Source organism: Denticeps clupeoides, chromosome 18 (genome assembly GCF_900700375.1).
Source record: "Denticeps clupeoides chromosome 18, fDenClu1.1, whole genome shotgun sequence".
Classification (NCBI taxonomy): Eukaryota; Metazoa; Chordata; class Actinopteri; order Clupeiformes; family Denticipitidae; genus Denticeps; species Denticeps clupeoides.
Genome location: NC_041724.1, coordinates 8,269,260 through 8,289,369, shown reverse-complemented (window position 1 = coordinate 8,289,369; position 20,110 = coordinate 8,269,260). Strand labels below are relative to the sequence as shown.

At 43.9% G+C, this 20,110-nt stretch overlaps 1 protein-coding gene across 4 annotated transcripts; it reads right to left on the bottom strand.

The window, feature by feature from the left end:
• Window positions 1–240: 240 nt before the first annotated feature.
• On the bottom strand, window positions 241–16,467 carry arhgef37 (Rho guanine nucleotide exchange factor (GEF) 37). 4 transcript variants are annotated; one of them, XM_028960829.1, is made up of 14 exons: window positions 13,874–14,587; window positions 13,479–13,553; window positions 13,017–13,291; window positions 12,258–12,387; window positions 11,506–11,653; window positions 10,797–10,996; window positions 9,433–9,563; window positions 9,063–9,167; window positions 8,499–8,612; window positions 7,960–8,277; window positions 7,705–7,833; window positions 5,974–6,169; window positions 4,578–4,747; window positions 241–3,087 (listed from the first exon to the last, which is right to left on the bottom strand). In XM_028960829.1, the coding sequence occupies exons 3-14, from the start codon at window positions 13,272–13,274 to the stop codon at window positions 2,878–2,880; spliced, it is 2,109 nt and encodes a 702-aa protein (XP_028816662.1). In that variant the 5' UTR covers window positions 13,275–13,291; window positions 13,479–13,553; window positions 13,874–14,587; the 3' UTR covers window positions 241–2,877. The 4 variants fall into 4 exon arrangements, with proteins under 4 accessions (XP_028816662.1, XP_028816658.1, XP_028816659.1 ...); XM_028960825.1 differs by lacking the exons at window positions 13,479–13,553; window positions 13,874–14,587 and adding an exon at window positions 16,229–16,467; XM_028960826.1 differs by lacking the exons at window positions 13,479–13,553; window positions 13,874–14,587 and adding an exon at window positions 16,067–16,215.
• Window positions 16,468–20,110: the final 3,643 nt, after the last annotated feature.

Genomic DNA, 20,110 nt, shown 5'->3' with positions numbered 1-20,110 from the left:
GAAAATTATTGAATATTGTTATTTTAAAATTAACAATTTAAAACCTAGAGGAACAAACTATTTAGGTCTGGGGAACCGATAGTACGGTAGGATCCAGTGATTTGAATGCTTTTCTGTTCTCTGTTGCACAACAGAATGTCAGTTTTAGAGAAATCATGAAGAAAAAAAAAAAAAACCTGTCAACTGTCAATTTATATAAACAACACTGACAATATTAGACCAATAGAGTGTGACACATTCTGAATGAACATCTTTACAGTTTAATGAAGCACATGACCAAAAAACATAGCACAAGTGAATTAGAAGCCGCGCGCTCCCCCCCCTGAAGGAGGCATGGGCCCTCGGCCTCACGTGCGTCTCGGGTGTCTCATGCCTCCCGTGGAATGAGCCCCGCTGGAGACGATCCCGTTCTCGCGCCAGCACGCTCGGGCCATTGTTGATGCTAAACTGGCTGTGCTGGGATCAGCTGACAGACCATGGAAGTGCCAAACACTAACCAGATACAGCGCGGCGGTCCGCTCCTCACACGCTGAACATCCTCACGTAACCCTGCGTTCACCCCATATGATCAAAAAACTGCACATGGTCACAACTTCGACTTCACATTATAAAACCAGTATGTTACGCAAAATGCAGCTAGACGTAGCTTATGTACCAGTTGCAATATTACCAATATTATTTTTACATATTGGCACAAAAAAAAAAAACAGTATACTTCTGCACTGTAAATAATATCTATTAGCCCACATTTGTTCAGATATTTGACTAATTAAAATCTAACACATCAATATAAAATTCAAGCAAAAATGTGCAGGTTATGCAGGTTCTTAGTTTTTCATGAGACTGTGAGCTCCCTCCATCCACTCTATTCCTCCCCGCCATCATACAATTACTTCCCCTGATTGCCCTGTCCAGCCCGCTGCTATAAAAGGGCAATAAATTGCAGGAGTTTTTATTGCAATCGCCTGGCCAGCTGATCGTGTGCACCCGGTGGGCTCCGGGGCCAGGCCCGTTCAGCGGCGCCGCCAGTGGTGCTGCTGGTATTAAATAGGAAGTAAAACATGTCTGATTGTCTTAATGTTTTGCCCCCAGCTGTTAAGAGAGGCACGCGTGCAGAGATCAGTTGCTCCATGCTGCCACCAACGGGGCGGCAGAGGAGAAGGAGTCGCAGTTCAGAGCCGAGAACCGAGGTGGCAGCAGAGAGCACCGCCCTGCTGTTTGAAGCCTATTTTTAGAAGGCTGGATGGAGAAATTTATTTATAGAGCTCTGCATCTCTCTCTCTGAGATACACACACACACACACACACACACACAGAAACTAGCCTCAGGAAGTGAGTGCATCAAATCCTCGCTGACAACCAGTTCTTACCCTGTCCATTGACAATGATGAACAAGCACACACACACACACACACACACACACACACACACAATGAATAAACGCATGCAGATGTCTCTGCCCAGTGCAACTCCGACATCGGAGCCCTCAGGAGCAGCACATCAATCATTTGGTGCTCTCTGAAGGAAAAAACGGCGCTTTGCTGCGCAGTTAAAAGGGGGGCCTGGAGAAACGCGATGCCTCAAACCCAGAATAACCCTTCACAGTCTGACAGATCCATTCACCTCGTTTTTCTCATCTGCAGAGCGTGAAACATGCCGGGTCGGGGTCGGATCAAACAACGACTTTGTTTTTTTGTGCACCAGTCAAACCAACAGAAGCTTACGTGCAGTTAAAAAAAAAATAATAATAATAATTCTACATTGATCTCAGGCATTCTGGCTTCAGGCATCATAGAGCAATTTACATATAAGACATTTTCATAAATGATAGGCATGTACAAATAAATACAGCAAATTACTAAAATAAATAAAAATACACTGCACGGCTTTACATTGAAATAAAAAAAAAAAAAAAAAAAAAAAACTCATCCTTCGTTGGTCGATGTACAGAGCTTGTAAGAAATGAGGGAATTACACGGAATACTGCCTTCATGGTAATTACGCCAAAACTGACACAGAACTGAGTCTCAGGGCGCCATCTACTGGAAAAACAAGTAAAGCTGTGTGTGGAACAGTTTCACACACATATTAAAACTATCCTTAAACAAAATTAACCCCATGTAAGAAAGTTTGGTTTTAACAAAACAATATATATACATATCTTTACAGCCAACTGTGGTGTGGAAAAACAACTCTGTTTAAGCACAACCCCCTTTAAGCACAACCCCCCCCCAAACAGAAGTATTTTACTAAACACTATTTTCCAGTGGGTCAGCGAAGGATTTAAACTCAAATTAAATTCAACCAGTGTCTGTGAAACTAATCCTGTATATAGATCAAATAAATAAGGTAAAATCAACAAAAAGTGGTTCAATTAAATAGCATGCGCACGATAAAAAAAAAAAAAAGACCTTCATTTGCAATGAACTTTTAAGGTTAATCGTTGACTTCACTCAAATGTCCAAAATCCAAGGATCTGGATGTGCACAGTGGTTGTCTTGTCATAAAGCAACTCTCATTTGGTAAATGTTGGGTCACTTAAAGCACAGCAAGCTCAGTCGGTCGGTGAAGATCCATACATGAAGGCGTTCCATTAGTCAAACGTCCCCCACATGCCCTGCACTGTCTCATCTGCATTTAAACAGGCCCGCCTGACAGCTAATCAGCCTCCAGGTAAAATGGTCTAACGTTTCTAGCTCTAGCTCTTGGACTCGAGCACGTGAAGGGCTCTTCTCTCAATGTGACGCATGACGCCCAAGCACCACTTCAGCCCATAAATCAGGCCACCATTATACCGTCCTTCACCTCGAGTACCCGTCACAATATAAATTGAGTGAGAGACAACCACGGTTGCCATGGGAGGGGTCTGTGGCCAGACTAGTGGTAGGGAAGTGTGGGTGAGGCCACCACGGATGGGAGCATGGCGAGGTAGTTGGAGGGGACGTAGCCCCGCTGGCCTCGCGCCTCCACCAGGCTCCACTCGGGGTTGCCACGCTTGTCGTGGGGTTCCAGGACCCTGACGGGCTCTCCAGATCTCAGGGTGAGCTCATGGCTGCTGCGTGCCGTGAAGTCGTATCCTGCAAACACCTGCACACGACCACAAACACAAACACACACACACACACACACAGGCTATAATGCATCTATAAAGTCTGCTTACTGTTTTTTACAGTAAACCTTTTAACATTTTACAATACATGTCCAAATGTTTTCATACAAAATGAAGCTACACAAAAAGTGCAAACGTACAAATTTCAAAACAGAGCAGTCAAAAATAGAACTGATATATATACAAACACCAGCTATTCGTTTAACTGGACTCATGGGGAGAAGTCTTTTTTTTTTTTATATTTTATACAATAACCTTACATACTACAGCACTGACCCCAACAAAAGTAGGGTGGTAGTAGCCTAGTGGGTAACACACTCGCCTATGAACCCGGGTTCGAATCCCACTTACTACCATTGTGTCCCTGAGCAAGACACTTAACCCTGAGTTGCTCCAGGGGGGGACTGTCCCTGTAACTACTGATTGTAAGTCGCTCTGGATAAGGGCGTCTGATAAATGCTGTAAATGTAAATGTAAAAAGCCCGGTGGTTCACACTGATGCCCAAGGACGAGTCTGGAGCCACAGAGTAAGTGTGACACATAAAAATTGGAGTCTAAATGTTCAGTGTAAAAAGCAAAGGTCCATAACATGAGATGCGCGTTCTATAAAAGCAATCCATTACATCGGAAACAGTGTTAGTTGCGCTGGCACGGCCTGATGAAAGAAATTCCTGCTAGACACTATATAAATGCATGTAGCCGTGACATCTTTACCTCTCTGGTCATATCAAATTCAGTCTCAGTTACGCACAAAAATGAAAGAATTATCATTTCATACAGCTGGCTTTACAATGAAACCCTGACACTGCATAGCAACTCCTGCTATCTCTCTCCCTCTCTTCTCTCTGGCTTATCACAATGCTTCGGTTCATCAGTTTAAAGCCCACAAGGTCTTCAAACCCGACTCACAATTTACACGGTTCATGCGCCACTAACGGCACGGCAACCTGACCAATTATCTGTTATACACAATGACCTTGAAAGCAACGAAGGCCTTGTTGACGTGAGAGGATGTATTAGTGGCTGTAAATGTGCAGCGATTGAAATAATAAAAAGCAGATTTACTGCAGGCCTCACCCCCGTATTTAATTCCCAGCTGGAATTAAACTGGAGCATTTCACACAATGCCGCAGCCGACCATAAATATCGCTCTCTCTGATCGGTACATGGTAGGGGTTGCAGTGCTGTACGCAGTTTTTGGGTTATTAATTGACTAATCACATACGTAACCAGCAGGCAAAGCACAGTAATTAATCTCAGCCTATTGTAGTGTATACAGGCCGTGTCATCACTACTGTCCAGATCTTCTTTTGAGCAACATTCATGCAATTATAAAAAAGTTCATTTAATAAAATATTCTAAATATGAGCTTTGTTGTTATTTAGACTGATTTCTAAAAATCAGAATTTTACTAGTGAAGCTTATGTGACAGAGCAAATATTCTACTGGTTGGATTGGTGCCACGCACCTGGAAGCATGGCATCGCCTTGGAGACAGTGGGACTCGCTCCTGGACAGTAGGAGTGTCGGCGGGGGCTGGAGCTGCTGCTTGTTGTCATCGGGCTGGGGGAAGGTGGAGGGTCTTGGATGGCCTGGTGATAGCGCACCAGCTTGGAGGCAGGGACATAACCACGTGGACCTGAGGATGTTTCGTAAACACTCATTAATCCAGACCCGCGGTGGTCGACTGACAAAAAAAAACCCCCAAAGCTCTCCTGCGACCAGGGAAGAGGTAAAGAGAACATTTGGTAAATAAGCAGTTATCTATGGCATATTATAGTTACCAGAACATGTTATAATCTGTAATTAATCACAGCCAAATCAGTAAAAGAAGAATTTAATGTGGCCCTGACCTGCGCCCAGTGTCCTGGGATGTTCTCTAGCAACCGTGACCATGAGGGCTCATTAATTTAATAAATAGCTTAGATCAGTTACTTCCACCTTAAATAAATGGGGGAAAGTTTAAAAGATATTGCAATATTAACAATTAGTTTTATTCCAATAGTTTCTTTAACAGGGCTCTTTTCATTTCTTTCTAAACAAAAATATACAAATATATAAGTGAATATATCTATGCTGCCCCTGTTAAGTCTATAAAAAACATATTTAGTGGCGCAATAGGTTGTGATTCCTGGGGAACTGATGAAAATTTCAACATTTTCAGTATTTCAGCAAGGTTCCAAGCATGGCTTAGAATCCAAAATTCATCGTTTTATCATCATGTGCAATAGCAAAATGTAGCCACTAGTGGTCTCCATCAAAACGTGTTCAACTGAAGTGCCACAGGCTAATTCATTTAAAGGTCACCCTCACGCAATGAAGTGTTGATCATGCAATCAGTCAGAGCGGCCCAGAGTGCTTGATCTTCACATAACTCAAACACATCCCACTCACTGAGAGCGCTCTTTAATCAGTCACGCTGGCCCACGTCAACGTTATAGGTGTTCCATGTTCCAGCAGAACACCACACCCTGACACGAGTATTTATGACTAAACTAAACAAAAATTCTGAATTCTTTCTGTTAAAGAATGAATCCAGGAAACCAAAAGGACTTGGACTCAACTTGCTGCCTTAAAGAGAAAATCCTGCCAAACATGCTAAAATGTTTTTGTATTTTTAACAATAATTGTTCGTATGTCAGCTTTCTGGTCATTTTCTTTCTAAAATGTGCAGCATTGGCCACAGAGTGAAAGAATCATAGTCATATGACCATATACAATAAATGTCAATATGCTACAATTTATTTATGTTACATGCAATAAATATTTTTTAACCTGCTCTGACAAAAGGTACCCAATAAACAAGAAAAGCTATACTTCACTGTGTAATGAAACTACGAGTGATGGTGATTAAGAAGGCCCTACCCCCCGCATCCACCAGCCAGCGCCGGCGGTCCCCTCGCGTGTCCATCTCGTTAAGTACGGCCACTAGCTCGCCCTTGCTGAGGGTCAGGTCCAGGTCGCGGGTGCCCACCACAGGGCCCGTGAGCTGGTAAAGTTTCTCTGAGCCATGCTTGTCCATCAGGGCCCTCAGACGCTTCTGATCTTGGGTTGCGAGAGGCTTAAAAAGGAAAAAAAAAAAAAAAAAAACATTATGTATAATGCGGTCTGACACTAAATGAAAGTACATTTCACGATTGTCATGTTCACTATTTAAAGTGAAGTGATTGTTATTGTGAAACACTGCAGCACAGCACATGGTGACACAATGAAATGTGTCCTCTGCTTTAAAGCCATCACCCTTGGGGAGCAGTGGGCAGCCATGAAAGGCGTGGCACCTCAGTGGATTGGGAATCGAACCTGCAGCCTTCTTATTATGGGGCCACTTCCTTAACCGCTAGGCCACCACTGCCCTAAAGTTGAAAGTATTGTTGCTTTTGGTAGCACAGAGAATGCGTCTCAGGTAGGATTCGAACCCGGGTCGTCTGCACCAAGGATAACCAGAGATGTTGTGACGTGTGAAATCAGACAGTCCAGTTCATCTGCATTTTCTCTACTTGGACTCAGTGTCTTTCAAATAGCATCACCCAGTCAGAGTCTGTTTCGGCTTAGGGTTAGGGGCACTTAAGAGAAGCGAGAACGTGTATGAATGGATCACTGTTGCATGTTCTCGTGCTGGAAAAAGAGATTAATCACTTAGCAAAATATGCCAATCAGATTTGGGATGTCTGCTCTGCTGAGGCAGGCAGTACCACGTGACGTAGTTTACTGCGTAGCTAGCACAGAGAGAAATGGCTGAAAACAAAGATGAGGAGGACAGTGATAGTCATGGTTTATACGTAAAAATAAAAAAGGGGGCTGTCCCTGTAACTATTGATTGTAATATCTTCAAACGGCTATTTTATCCTGTCAGTGACTCAACTGATGTCATACTGAAGCTATTCAGCATTTTCTGCTAATTTCCTGTGAATCCTTTAGGAGAGACCGGAATCAACATTTGTATCCACGCTGCTGTCCGACGAACAGCAGGAAGACAAAAGACAAGGAGGCAGTCATTTACATTTGTAAGAGCAGATTAGCCCAGCAAGCCAGAGGTGCCTTTCCTTCACAGCATGACATTCCCATCAGCTTAAGCCATAAAGCCGGTACAGCTGGCGTGACACCACACAGAGGGATGAAACAGAAGGCCCCAAATAAAGGATGGCCTCTGGTTACAAAATACAAAGCTAAAGTAAAGTGAAGTGATTGTCACATGTGATACACAGCAGCACAGCACACGGTGCACACAGTGAAATTTGTCCTCTGCACTTATCCCATCACCCTGAGTGAGCAGTGGGCAGCCATGACCGGCAGTGTGTGGGGACGGTGCTTTGCTCAGTGGCACCTCAGTGGTACCTTGGCGGGTCGGGATTCGAACCGGCAACCTTCTGATTACGGGGCCGCTTCCTTAACCGCTAGGCCACCACTGCCCCGCACACTCCTTCGTTTAGGTGAGGATTTGTCAATAATTCGTGAACACGTTTCTAGTATCCACCCAAGACCCCAATACCGAGGGTTAAAACAGGACAGTTGCACAAACATGTTTGGGATGGAAAGTTACCCTACAACAAGAGGCTGATAATGTTGTAGTGTATATGTGTGTGTGTAGTGACTGACCTGCACAATGGGACCATTGAGCTCATCCTGCACACTCTGACACAGGCTCTCCAGCTTCTTCGCCTCCTCTAAAACGGCACCATCTGCCCACTGCCAGAATGCTCTGTTCTCCAGAAAACTGTGGGGAAGCTGCAATCACAGAAGAAGTTGTGTTTAGCCGATCTGAAAAAGCACATTCCGCACATTCCTTCTGAAATGAGAAAATGAGAGTGGAACTCTGGTTAAACAGGAAACCCTTTTGTCTGATGAAGGTACCTGTTGTGTGAAGCTGTTGGCCAGCTGCTCCATGTCGGAGGCCAGGTCCCGCAGCAGGCAGCTGAAGGTGCCGAGCGTGGTCCAGAGCAGCTGAAGCGTCCGGCTGTTGAACTCCGGAAGCTCGGCCAGCAACAGCGCGTTCATGGTGCGGTAGGTGTTGGCCACCGCCTGCTCCTCGTAGCTCAGGTTGGCTTTGTCCTCGAGCATCTCGAAGTCCAGCAGCTTATCCCGTCGCTTGCGGATCAGGTTGCGTGGTCCGGCCAGCAGCTCACGCAGGGAGCACAGGGGTTTAAAGACCAGGGTCCTCAGACGACGCTCCTGCAAAAAGATGGACGGGACACGCTGGAATAGAATATCGCTGATCTTACCTGCCAAGGGCTACTGAAAACCATTAGAACATATATAATATATAAGAACATGTACTGGTTGCATAAACTCTTTCCTGATGCATGCAGCTAGGATTGGCAAGAACTTTACAAGTTGCAGCAACCTATACCCTACTTGTGGTGAGCGCTGGTAAAATAGTGCCAAAAACTCACAAAGCTGGGGTAGATCCACTGTCGTAGGGCCACCGCAATCTCTCTGGAGAAGAGAGCTCCCTTATCAGCCTCCATATCCAGATCATGCTCCTCTGGCCTGCAGCTCAAGAACCTCTGAACACCAGCGAGACCAAAATGAGATGAATGTAACATTAAGCATTATTTATATTTTCATCATGAAGATGGCATGGCAATGTCTAACACAGGGTCAAAAGCTCATAGTAGAACATACACCAATCAACCATAACATTATGGAGTAGACCAACCCCCTGCAGTTTTGGAGATGTTATGACCCAGGCCAAAATGTTTCACCCACTGCCAGGCTCCACCATAACACCTGTGGTCAATCAGTGTTGTGTGCATTACATATGTGGATAATAGATCATTTTAAGGTCTGACCCAGTTTTTAAGGAGCAATTCATGTTTGCAAAGACAAAAATAAAAACTAAAAATAAGTGTTCAACATCGACTGTCCCATTACACCAGAGGATCAATCACACTCTGTGGAAAATAAACCCAGCAGCTTGTTTCCAATGAAGTGTCCCACCCTAGCCCAAAACCCACCTGTAGGTGACAGAGGAAGGCTTCTAGATTCTCATGCAGGTCGGTGATGCCCTTCTCCAGACCATAGAAAAACGCTGCCAATGAGTCAAACTCCTCGTCTTTCACCTGGATAGATAATATATGCTCAATGCCGTGTAAAGTTATACATGTCCTCAATGAAGTCACTTAGCTTGGATAGTCTACCTACAAAGCATGTTTTACCATACAATAAAACGTAAATGGAACATTTCTGAATTTCCAGAAAAATTATTAGTAATGAACGTGTTACAGCCCGGGGAAGTGTGATTACATATTTGATTTGCAAACATGTTATCATTAACACAGGCCTTATCATTTGCCAGTTGAATTATTAACTCATGCTTCTGGTCACCTGCGGTACCAGCCCAGTCTCGTGTTTGATGAACTGGCTGAGGCGAGCCGTCTTCTTGGCGATGCTGTGTCCACTTAGTCTGTGTATTTTGTCCTTGATTGTCAGATTCTCAGTTTTCTTATATTTGTCAGCTGGAATTTAATGGAAAACTAAATTTACTTCAATATTCTGATTATTATTGTCATTAGTTCAAATTCAAGTTCAGTTTATTTATAGAGCACCTTTAAGCAACCAGTTGACCAAGGTGCTGTACAAGGTGAAAGTGAAGTGAAAGTGAAATGTGTCCTCTGCCTTTAACAATCACCCATGGTGAGCAGTGGGCAGCCATGACAGGCGCCCAGGAAGCAGTGTGTGGGGACGGTGTTTTGCTCAGTGGGTAATGTGTATATAAAATTGATAGCTAAGAAAGAATTACAAGTCCTCATAAAACATTTAGAATATGAAATAATATACACATAAACACAAGATATAAAGCAAAAAAGTACCAAAACTATTAATAAAGGCACTGCGAGCCGCTGCGTTCTGCACTAGTTGTAGCCGATGGGTTAAGTACTGACCAATGATCAAGTATAATGAATTACAAAAATCCAGCTGCGAGATGATAAATGCATGGATTACCCGCTCCAGGTCTCTAGGTGGTAAATAACCTTAGACCTTGTATATAGTTCTTAATAGGCTTACTCAGCTTACTCAGTCACTTACATTTATCGACTTTAAAAGCACTATCAAAAGTCACACCAAGATTTCGTACAGATGGCTTCAGATATTGGGACAAGGGACCCAAAAAGGCAGCGGGATCATAAGCCTTGTTATGTCCGAATAGAACAACTTCAGTCTTGTTGTCATTTAGCTTAAAAAAATTTGCTCATACAGGATTTAATTTAAGCACCCAATGAGGGGCAACAATCATTACTAATAGCGTTTAATGGCATGTAGATCTGAACATCAACAAATTGTGTTTTCTGAATATTGACCACAGTAGCAGTATGTAAAGTAAAATATAATGGGGCCTAAGATAGAGCCTTGGGGAACTCCAGACCTGAGGGGAAAGTAGCTGAGGCGAAGTCACCTACAGGAATAGCAAAACTCAGACCAGTTAAGTATGATCGGAACCATGCAGTACCTCTAAAGGCTGTAAAGCTCGAGATGGGATAGCAAAATCCCATGGTCCACAGTATCGAAAGCAGTTTTTTTTTTAATTAGTAATGTTTATGCCTTAGGATTAGCAGGATTATTACATTTTTTCCATGTTATTCATTTATTAAATTTATTTTGCCTCTGCTTGTCTCTCAAAAGCTGTTCTGTGACCTGTCCTGTGAATATGCACAGAATATGAGAAAATGATTTTTCCCTTTCTTGCTCACCAACTTCCCGGAAGCGCTTGTACTCGTTGATCCTGCAGTTGAGGTCCACTGCCAACTTGGCAGTCTGTTCCAACAGGGGGTAGGCTGGGTGCTGGGGGTCTGTGTGCTTCTGGATGGTTTGCAGGAGCAGAGGGTATCGGGCAATCCTCTGTACTGGCATCACCAGGAAGAATGTCAGTGTGGAGGCGTTGACCTCTGGCCTGCATTAGAGAAACGTTGAGTGATAATAGATGTTAAGTTCAGGAAGGGAATGATGTAGCTTTGATTTACATTTACATTTACATTTACGGCATTTGGCAGACGCCCTTATCCAGAGCGACTTACAACGTGCTTTCAAGTTACCATCGATGAAGAGATCAATTCCGGTTCACTAGGACCCCAACTATGAATACATCTATTTAATTCACTCTGTTGTAGATTCTGTACACAAAGTTTGACAACAAGAAAATTACAATTTAATCTAAATATTCTTTAAAGAGGAAGGTCTTGAGCTGTCATTTGAAGGTGCTCAGTGGCTGAGCTGTTCTGACCTCGAGGGGAAGTTCATTCCACCACCGAGGGGCCAAGACGGAGAAGAGTCTAGATGAATGTTTTCCTTTTTGATGGTTTTTGATGTTGAGTCACTGGTAGCATGATGGCCTTTTACAACATTTTACAAGCTCATCAAGATCATTATTAATGAATATAAAAAACAAAAAACAAAACCTACGCTGAGGATTTGACTACTTTGACCAGTTCTATCCACAGGGCTTCTTTCTGCTTGTAGCTGTTCTCCAAGGCTGTGATGTTGCTGTAATTGGCCAGGTACTCTCTGTAAGAAGATTCCACATCCCTTGACAGGCTAAGAAAAGAATTGCCTGGAAAAAATGCAGGAATAAGATTTACATAAAGAGAGAACTACACCGTTAATATGAACTTCAGTTGAGACGACTGATCATTTCATCATTTAGGAACAATTCAGATATGGCCGCACAAACTACCCATCCATCTTAAATGGGTACAAATTGTTATGACGTGAAGGGGGAAGGTCTCAAATTTATTCTGTATGAAAAGGATTATCAGACTCAATTGACACCAACTGTGTGTATGACAACACAGGTATTCAGCTTATTTTTACTGTGTGCATTGGTCATAACTGCAAATTTCTATCTGTGTGTTTATCTCAAAGTCATCATGGTGCCTCTCTTTATGTGAATTCAACAAACACAGAGAGGAATCTTGCCTGTTGTCCTCATTCTGTGGGAAAAAACTGAAAGACTGAACTTCCTGACACTACCTGCTTCCAGATGCAATCCTGCCACAGCACAGACATTTATGACACTCCAGTCAAAGTCACATTAACGTAAATGATCTGCCCTAATGGCGTTAATGGAATGTGAAAGAATCCAATGGGAAGAAAACTGGGTGAATACACCATTCTGACACAAAACCAGTTCTTCCAGTTTATCCTGTCTAACTCACAGAGCAATTCGAGGAATTTTGGGTCACTAGTTGCCACGTGCGTCTGATCCAGGAGGCTGAGTAAGCGGCCTGACACTTCAATCACCTCATCGATGTGCTGGAACATTCCATCCAAGTCGGGAAGAGAAGGCTGTGGGGACGAGACATCATTGCAATTACAGCTGCAGTCAAATAAGTAGAATGTTCACTAGAACAGCAGTTAAAGGGATCCATGAAACAGCCCAAACATGAAATCTGTTTATTTGTCTGACCTTGGCTCCTCCCATAATGACAAAGCAGAATATTCTAAACATGACTACATAGTTTTTTTCCTGTTTGAGTGGAGATGAATGTTTCATCAGTTTCATGCTCATGCATTCTTCTATTACAGTCCTGGCTGTATAGGTACATTTATTATATCAATTATGGTCTATAGCTCAGATATTTTCAGATGTCTTGGTTATGACAGGTAAATGTAATAAAAGTCTCAATGTGTCTTAAATATTAAACCCTTGATTATTAAACACATGAAACCCTTTCTGCCAGAAACCCTAAAAAAAAACTACACATAAATTCCCATAATGAAACTGGTTGTCAAAGTAAATGGTTTCTAATTTAGTGTTCCACAAGAAGTCAGAACACACCTATTCCATCTGGCCTATTTTAGTTAGGCATATCTAGGCTGAAGGCTGATCTTCAAGTATTCCCACTCTATTGTTTTATTAATATTTAATCCCTTCACCATCACTACAATTTGGACTGAGTAATAAAATATAACACCTGTAGTTTCTGCAGGTTGCTTCTGATGGTGACAGTGCAGAGCTGCAGATGTTTAAGGTAGTTCTTCTCGGTGTGGACCAGCTCCTCTATGGCCATCAGCTGCTTCTGAGCTGCCCGCTCTCTCGCAATGGCCTGCTCCACCGCAACCTTCTCCTGCTCTTCGTCCTCACCTTCCTCTCCCCCTCCCTCTTCCACTGGCGGCTCCATGGCAGGGCTTGTCTCCGTCGCCGTGCCCTCAGCACCTCTGGGCTCCCCCATCAGCACTTCAAACTCTCCTGAGACACAGCGTGAGACGGACAAAGAACGACAAGGCAGATGGAAAGGAGGAAAAAAAAAAGGGAGAGAGAGAGAGAGATTCCCATAAGGCCTCAGTTTCAGCAGCAGTAGTTAAAACGAGTCATTAGTGAAGAGCTGAATGGCAGAATGGGGGGACATAAGGAGGCTCTCCGCATTGTTGCCCACCCTCTGAAGTGGAACGGCATGTGTTCAAAAGAGCCGCTCTGATTGCTGAAAGCTGTTGCTCAAGTACCTTCACCTCTTGTTGATTTCAGCAGTGGGGGGAGGAAAAAAAAAGCGATAATTAAGAGGACGAAATGAATCTGGGAAGCTCTGCTGAGCCGCTTCTTACTTTAGCAGCTATGATTATGTCAGGGGAAGTAAACGCTCAGATATTTAGGTTTTTTCTTCCATTAAATCACATGTAAAAAAAAAAACAGAAAAGCCGCGAACAAACGACCTGCAGACAGAAACCCAAACCGCGCAACATCGGCATCATTACACATTACTGCGTTGCAGCAACTACAAATGAGAGGTTACTACAGCAGCGGCCGTGTTAGCAGATACAAGGGTGTCATTACCTCAAGCAGCAGTGACCCGGCGGCCCATCGAACCCAGACATGCAAGAGTAAAAAAATAAAAATAATAATAATAATCACACTGCAGGAGAAAACAGAGGCTGCGGCCGCAGTCCGGCAAACTCTCTGGCTAACTTCTTCCAGCCAGTCAGGCGGCGGGGTCTCATTCGGCATGGGTGTGTGAGTTTGTGTGGGAGGGGGGGAAGGGCGTGTGTGTGTGAGAGAGTGAGAGAGAGAGAGAGAGAGAGAGAGACGAGGGGGGAGGGTAACCGGCCCGGTGCTGAATGGGCTGATTGACTGCAGCAGTCCGGGGGAATGGACGTGACGCCTGTGGAGCACGGAGCAGCTCACTGGTTGGTGTGCGGTCAGGAGCTGACCGGGGTCAGTTGGAGAAAACAACAAATGACACAAGTTGACAGTTTTATAAAACTAAAGTATCAGGGCTTCAAAATGTGTGAAATAAGCTGCTGTTTTTTGCATCTATATTATCAGACAATATAAAAAAAAATTCTTTCATTGCTTAAAACTTTTTAAAAATTCAGTATAATTCACTGATCTGAGTATAATTCTTCCTTCTATGTCTTGACTTTGTCCTTTACTTGTGAAAGTGAAAGTGAAGTGATTGTCATTGTGAAACACTGCAGCACAGCACATGGTGCACACAGTTAAATTTGTCCTCTACTATTAACCATCACTCATCGTGAGCAGTGGGCAGCCATGACAGGCGCCCGGGGAGCAGTGTGTGGGGACGGTGCTTTGCTCAGTGGCACTTTGGACCGGGATTCGAACCGGCAACCTTCTGATTACGGGGTCGTTTCCTTAACCGCTAGGCCACCACTGTCCCTAAAGAACACAAATCCACGAGCACGCCAGGAGTCGAACCTAGAATTGTCTGATCCATAGTGGATCGGTTTGCCGTTATGTTACTAAACTATTATGATTAATAACCCATCATGTCTTAACACTTTTTTTTTCATAGTCATATAAAAGTCCATTTAATTGTGTCTTAGTTTTTTTCTCAATTTTAATAAACTCTTGCATCATTTAAAAGCCACCATTGGTGCGCATTATCCCCGTCGGTGCACTGGTATCGTGCATTTCTTACAGGAAGTGAATCAGCCCCTTCCTCTGCTTTCAAGGTCCCCCAACAAATCAGACCTAATTAGCACCCTCACGCCACGTGCATGTCAAGGGGGAACCTTTGATCCGTTTCTCGGGATCTCTCTGCACCTTCGCAAGTTCACAGACGCAGGCCGACTGGACGAGAGTTCTAGCATTTGGGGCATTTGTTTTTGCAGGCAGATGAAATGTCAGGATATTAAACAGTATAACTACAGAACAATTGATGGGCATGTAACCTACTTTTTTTTTTTTTTGGAATTGCAGTGGACCATGTAGACTGGGAGGTAACGCAGGAAGGAAGAAACTAATTACAACTCCTTTGGTCCACGGTAGCAGTTGGAAGACGAACGGGCAATATATGGCCACCCCTAACTGGGGAGCACAAGATTAGTCATGTAGAGAGTCCAAAGTGGCAAGGAAGGAACGATGGAGAAGAGCAAACAAGCCCATGCTCAATAAACGGCATGGCGGCAGACGGCTGGTGACTCGGCTACAAAAAACCAACCACCCGAACGCATGTGGATGATGCCACAGCAACGGAGGCAGTCAGGAATATTAGATTTTCTGACCCAGCACCCCTGGCGAGCTGTGGGCAGCCATGAGAGGTGCAACTAAAGCAGGGTGCCAAGGTGGCACCTTCGGTTACGGGTCCGCCAGCTTGGGCCACCGCTGGCCAGATGTTGCTCAGCACAATCAAGAGTGGTTCCGATGTGCTAGATAATCTGCACCAAGGCACCTTCAACAGGTAGTTTGTTCGAACGTAGGCTGTCTGGAGGTAAAATAAAATCTCGTGGTGACAAACGTGGATATTTTCTTAAGTCATGTTTCTGAAGCAAAGCTGGTCATTCCGTCGTGGGCATTTCCTCCATGTTTTCTCCAAGGCTAGTCTCTTTGGAGAATGCGTTTTATAATGTTTTCTATCTAGCATAAGAAGCAGCGCGACTAAAATACGTGTCGGCAATGTTTTGTATGGAAACGTCACATGGTGGCTGTAATGTCACCCCGCGCCGCGAACCACCTGTCGCCGTCTGGCCACGCAGAACGGCACGACGTCGCGACTCATCCGCGCCTTACCCCACGGCTTCTGCCCCGCGACCGTCCGAGGAGGATGCGGCGACGCTGCCGTGCTTTTCGGCCCCGGTGTCCCTGAAGGCGCGGAGCGGCGCGGCGCGGCGCCTGCGGCGCGTTGTTGTGACGACGCGTGAACGCGCCCCGCGGGGAACAGGCTCGGCTCACCTGACCGAGACGCGCACATCCGCCCTCCGGTAGCGGCGGCTTTAGGTGACGCGCCCTGGCCGGGACGTGTGACGGAATGCCGCTGCACTGCTATTGAATATGTTCTCCTCTTGACTCACTTAGGGTTCAAAGTTGCTCGAAACAAGCGCGGCGAGAACGTCCGCTGGTTTACCATTCGTGACGTCGGTAGCAGGTGGCGCGACACTCGTTGCCATGACGGTTCAAATCTATCAAGGATTTTTTTCTTATCGTTTTTTTTTGCAACCTCACAAATTAATCTGAGATTGAATTTGGGGGGGGGGGGGGGGGGGCAGGTACAACCGCGGGCATCCGCCATATCTGTGTATGACGTCACTGCTTTAGCTTTATGCTAGCGATAGCAATTATAATTTTATATATTTTTGAACAACACATGTCGACATTCACTTTGAATGTTGTGTTTTATTGTGATAGATACGAGCTAGCGAATGGCCTTACGTTAACGAAATGCAAGCACTATGCAACTGTAGTGACATTTTACCAATTTTAGCTTTGAGCCTAATGGAATTGAGCCCTATCGCTCTCTTTATTTGAAGCCATAGCGGTCAGACTGAATGAACCGCAACAGCAAGCAAAGAGAAGCGGAGACATCTGGTGGCCAACATGGAAAACAGCAGCCTTCCGTCTAGAAGAGGGGCTATGGGAACGTACAGTGAACGAGACAACATATATATATATATACAGTACAGGCCAAAAGTTTGGACAGTGTGAATGAACACACGTGGAGTTATTTACTTAACAAAAAGTGGAGACCTGACCTCCACAGTCACCGGACCTGAACCCAATCGAGATGGTTTGGGGTGAGCTGGACCGCAGAGTGAAGGCAAAGGGGCCAACGAGTGCTAAACACCTCTGGGAACTCCTTCAAGACTGTTGGAAAAGCATTTCAGGTGATGACCTCTTGAAGCTCATCGAGAGAATGCCAAGAGTGTTCAAAGCAGTAATCAGAGCAAAGAAACTAGAATATAAAACATGTTTTCAGTTAAGTACATAACTCCACATGTGTTCATTCATAGTTTTGATGCCTTCAGTGAGAATCTACCAAAGTAAATGGTCATGAAGATAAAGAAAACACGTTGGATGAGAAGGTGTGTCCAAACTTTTGGCCTGTACTGTATATATATAATTTCTTAACAAATCTGAAAATCAGGTAAATATTTACACACAAATATACACACTGATTGCTGGATCAGGTGTCTGGATACAGGCCTGAAATTTGTCACGAATCATTTTGATAAAGGTTTTCATTTATGATTCCAGGTGCATCTGTTGACAATTACGGCAGAGGAATAAGATTACATTTATGGCATTTGGCAGACACCCTTATCCAGAGCGACTTGCAACGTGCTTTCAAGTTACCATCGATGAAGAGATCAATTCCGGTTCACTAGGACCCCCAACTATGAATACAATCTTTTTATTCACTCTGTTGTAGATTCTGTACACAAGTTCGACAATAAGAAAAGTTACAAGTTAATCTGTGAGGTAGGATGGGGCTACTCCATGTTTGGCTTTGTAGGCCAGCATCAGTATTTTGAACCTGATGCGTGCAGCTACTGGGAGCCAGTGGAGGGAGCGTAGCAGAGGGGTGGTGTGGGAAAATTTGGGAAGGATGAAGATCAGTCGTGCTGCTGCATTTTGTATGAGTTATAGAGGTCAGATGGTGCATAGTGGTAGACCAGCTAGAAGGGTTTCGTCTGAGATTAGGGTGATGATGATGAACAGCTTCTTTGTTTGCACCTCGATAATACATAAAATTAAAAATATTATGCTATGACCATGAGTTACATTTACCAGATGCCCTTATCCAGGTTGACTTACAATCAGTAGTTACGGGGACCCCCGGGTCTTCTGGTTCATAGGCGAGTGTGTTACCCACTATGAGCCACTATATGATCTGTAGATCACCTTTTAATAATCACTTCATATTTCAATCAAAAGCTTGAAACTAACTTTTCTATGAACACCATATCATTGTGATTCATAAAGTGTACATAAATCACGTGATAACATATTTTTTATGTCCCTGCGTCTCTGGGCCACCAGATGGCGCCACACCTCTTTCTCTCTCTCTCTCTCTCTTGCTCTCTGTCTCAGCCTTAGTGATGAGATCCACGTGTGAAATTATCACAATCATCTGTTCCCTCTTACCTGTGTGTGTGTGAAACATGTTCCTGTCCCACACTTGTGCCCTCAATGCAGCTCGACCATTTTAGTTCTAAAGGTATACTGGGTTATACATGCCTTTTTCCAATATTAACCCATTTAAATGGGGTTATTCTTGTTTTAAAAAAGTCATTTGCTTGCAAGTATCTTATATCTTAACTCTCAAGTCAAGATGTGTAACTGTTGGCCTATTACATTTTTTGCAGGGTAGTTGCTTCTTTTCTTACAGTAAAAGGATGTGGAGAACTGAAGCTACTACTCTCCTACTGCTGTATGACTTGTCCCTTGACAGAGGTCTAGTCCGCAGCTGTCAGTTCGGGGGCGCTAAAGCTACGAATTAGAGCTCAATCCACTAAACAAGCACAACATACAGAAATATCACCCTGTCATTTGTACGATTTTCCAGGCGTCCGAATCCACAGCTGAACTCAACCCTCAAACAAGGGCAGATTGTTAAGAAACCATTGGATGTATTTTAAAATCAACATGGTTTTTCTTGCAGGGGAAAGAAAATAATAATCAAATGGAGTATGGTATATAATCATAATAATGTGATCCAGACCAGGCAACGGTCCTGCTAGGGCTCTTTGAAACAAACATGTGGTTACAATTTCTGTGTGTAGAACTCTTCCCACCCCCCTGCCTCAGTGGTATCTATACCTAATCATTTCTTTATTGTCTTCAGACAAAGTTAAGACAGTTGTTTATAGGGCCAATGAAAATTACATTTTGCAATGTTACTGCTTTTTTTTCCGTCAAATGGATGAAAGAAAAAGAATGTGATTAAGACCTTGATCTGTAAACCTTAAGTAGAAGTATTCTCAAATTAAATAAGTAGTATTATTAAATGTTAGTCCTCACTTTTATTTATAGTGCATCGTTATCCACACCAATTTGTGTAAAAATACTGACGATTTATATGAGAATATACTTAATGCACACCGATGGAGGTAAAAAGTTACATCCTAACTACATTATGTACGTAGCTCAAGTACCATAGTATCTATATTATAAACAGAGCTAGCTATTTCACAACGGTCGGTATTAGTTGGGATAGTTGCTGTAGTGGCTTTTCACCAGGATGGGGCAGTGCAGGACAGGAGGACAGCCATCATCCCGAACTCACACATCCCTACAGTTTTATTAAATGGAGCTGAAGGCAGTCAAAAACGTTATTCATTTCATCGGAGAGGGGCCTTTTTTTATATCAAGGATTATGAGGAATACAGTTAACAACGGTCCATTGAGTTTCATACACTGTGACAGGCAGCAGATCGCTACTTTTTTCTTCCTAATTTTTCATTTCGGTGTGAGACCATGCCAGGTTCTGGGAGGTTAAAGAGGCACAGCTGTATTTGAAGTCGGGCTGAAAAACGGATTGAACCTGGCCTATAATGTGCTTCGGGGTTTGCCGAGGCCAAAACACACTCGCTCAAACGTACACTCATACATAAAGAAATCCGTGGCCCCAACATAAATAGTTATTCCCTGTGCTAGAAACTCGTGTTCTGCCAGTTGTCAGTGTTAATATGGATATTTCCTCTTGGCATTTATTGCTGTCAAAGTTTTGCTGTAGCGTGTGCCCGCATACATAAATACTAACAGATGGGAGCACTAGCCCTGCCTGGCCAGGGCAGGGCTGAAAACGGGGTACGGGGTAAACAATGAAGTCACCCT

Bases quoted from the DNA above. Each gene is read 5' to 3' on its own strand.
- arhgef37 (XM_028960825.1), bottom strand. The intron at 8,613-9,062 runs GTGGGTTTTGGG...GCTGGTGTTCAG, and splicing joins CCTTCCTCTGTCACCTACAG to AGGTTCTTGAGCTGCAGGCC. The intron at 7,834-7,959 runs GTACCTTCATCA...CTGTGATTGCAG, and splicing joins CCAACAGCTTCACACAACAG to CTTCCCCACAGTTTTCTGGA.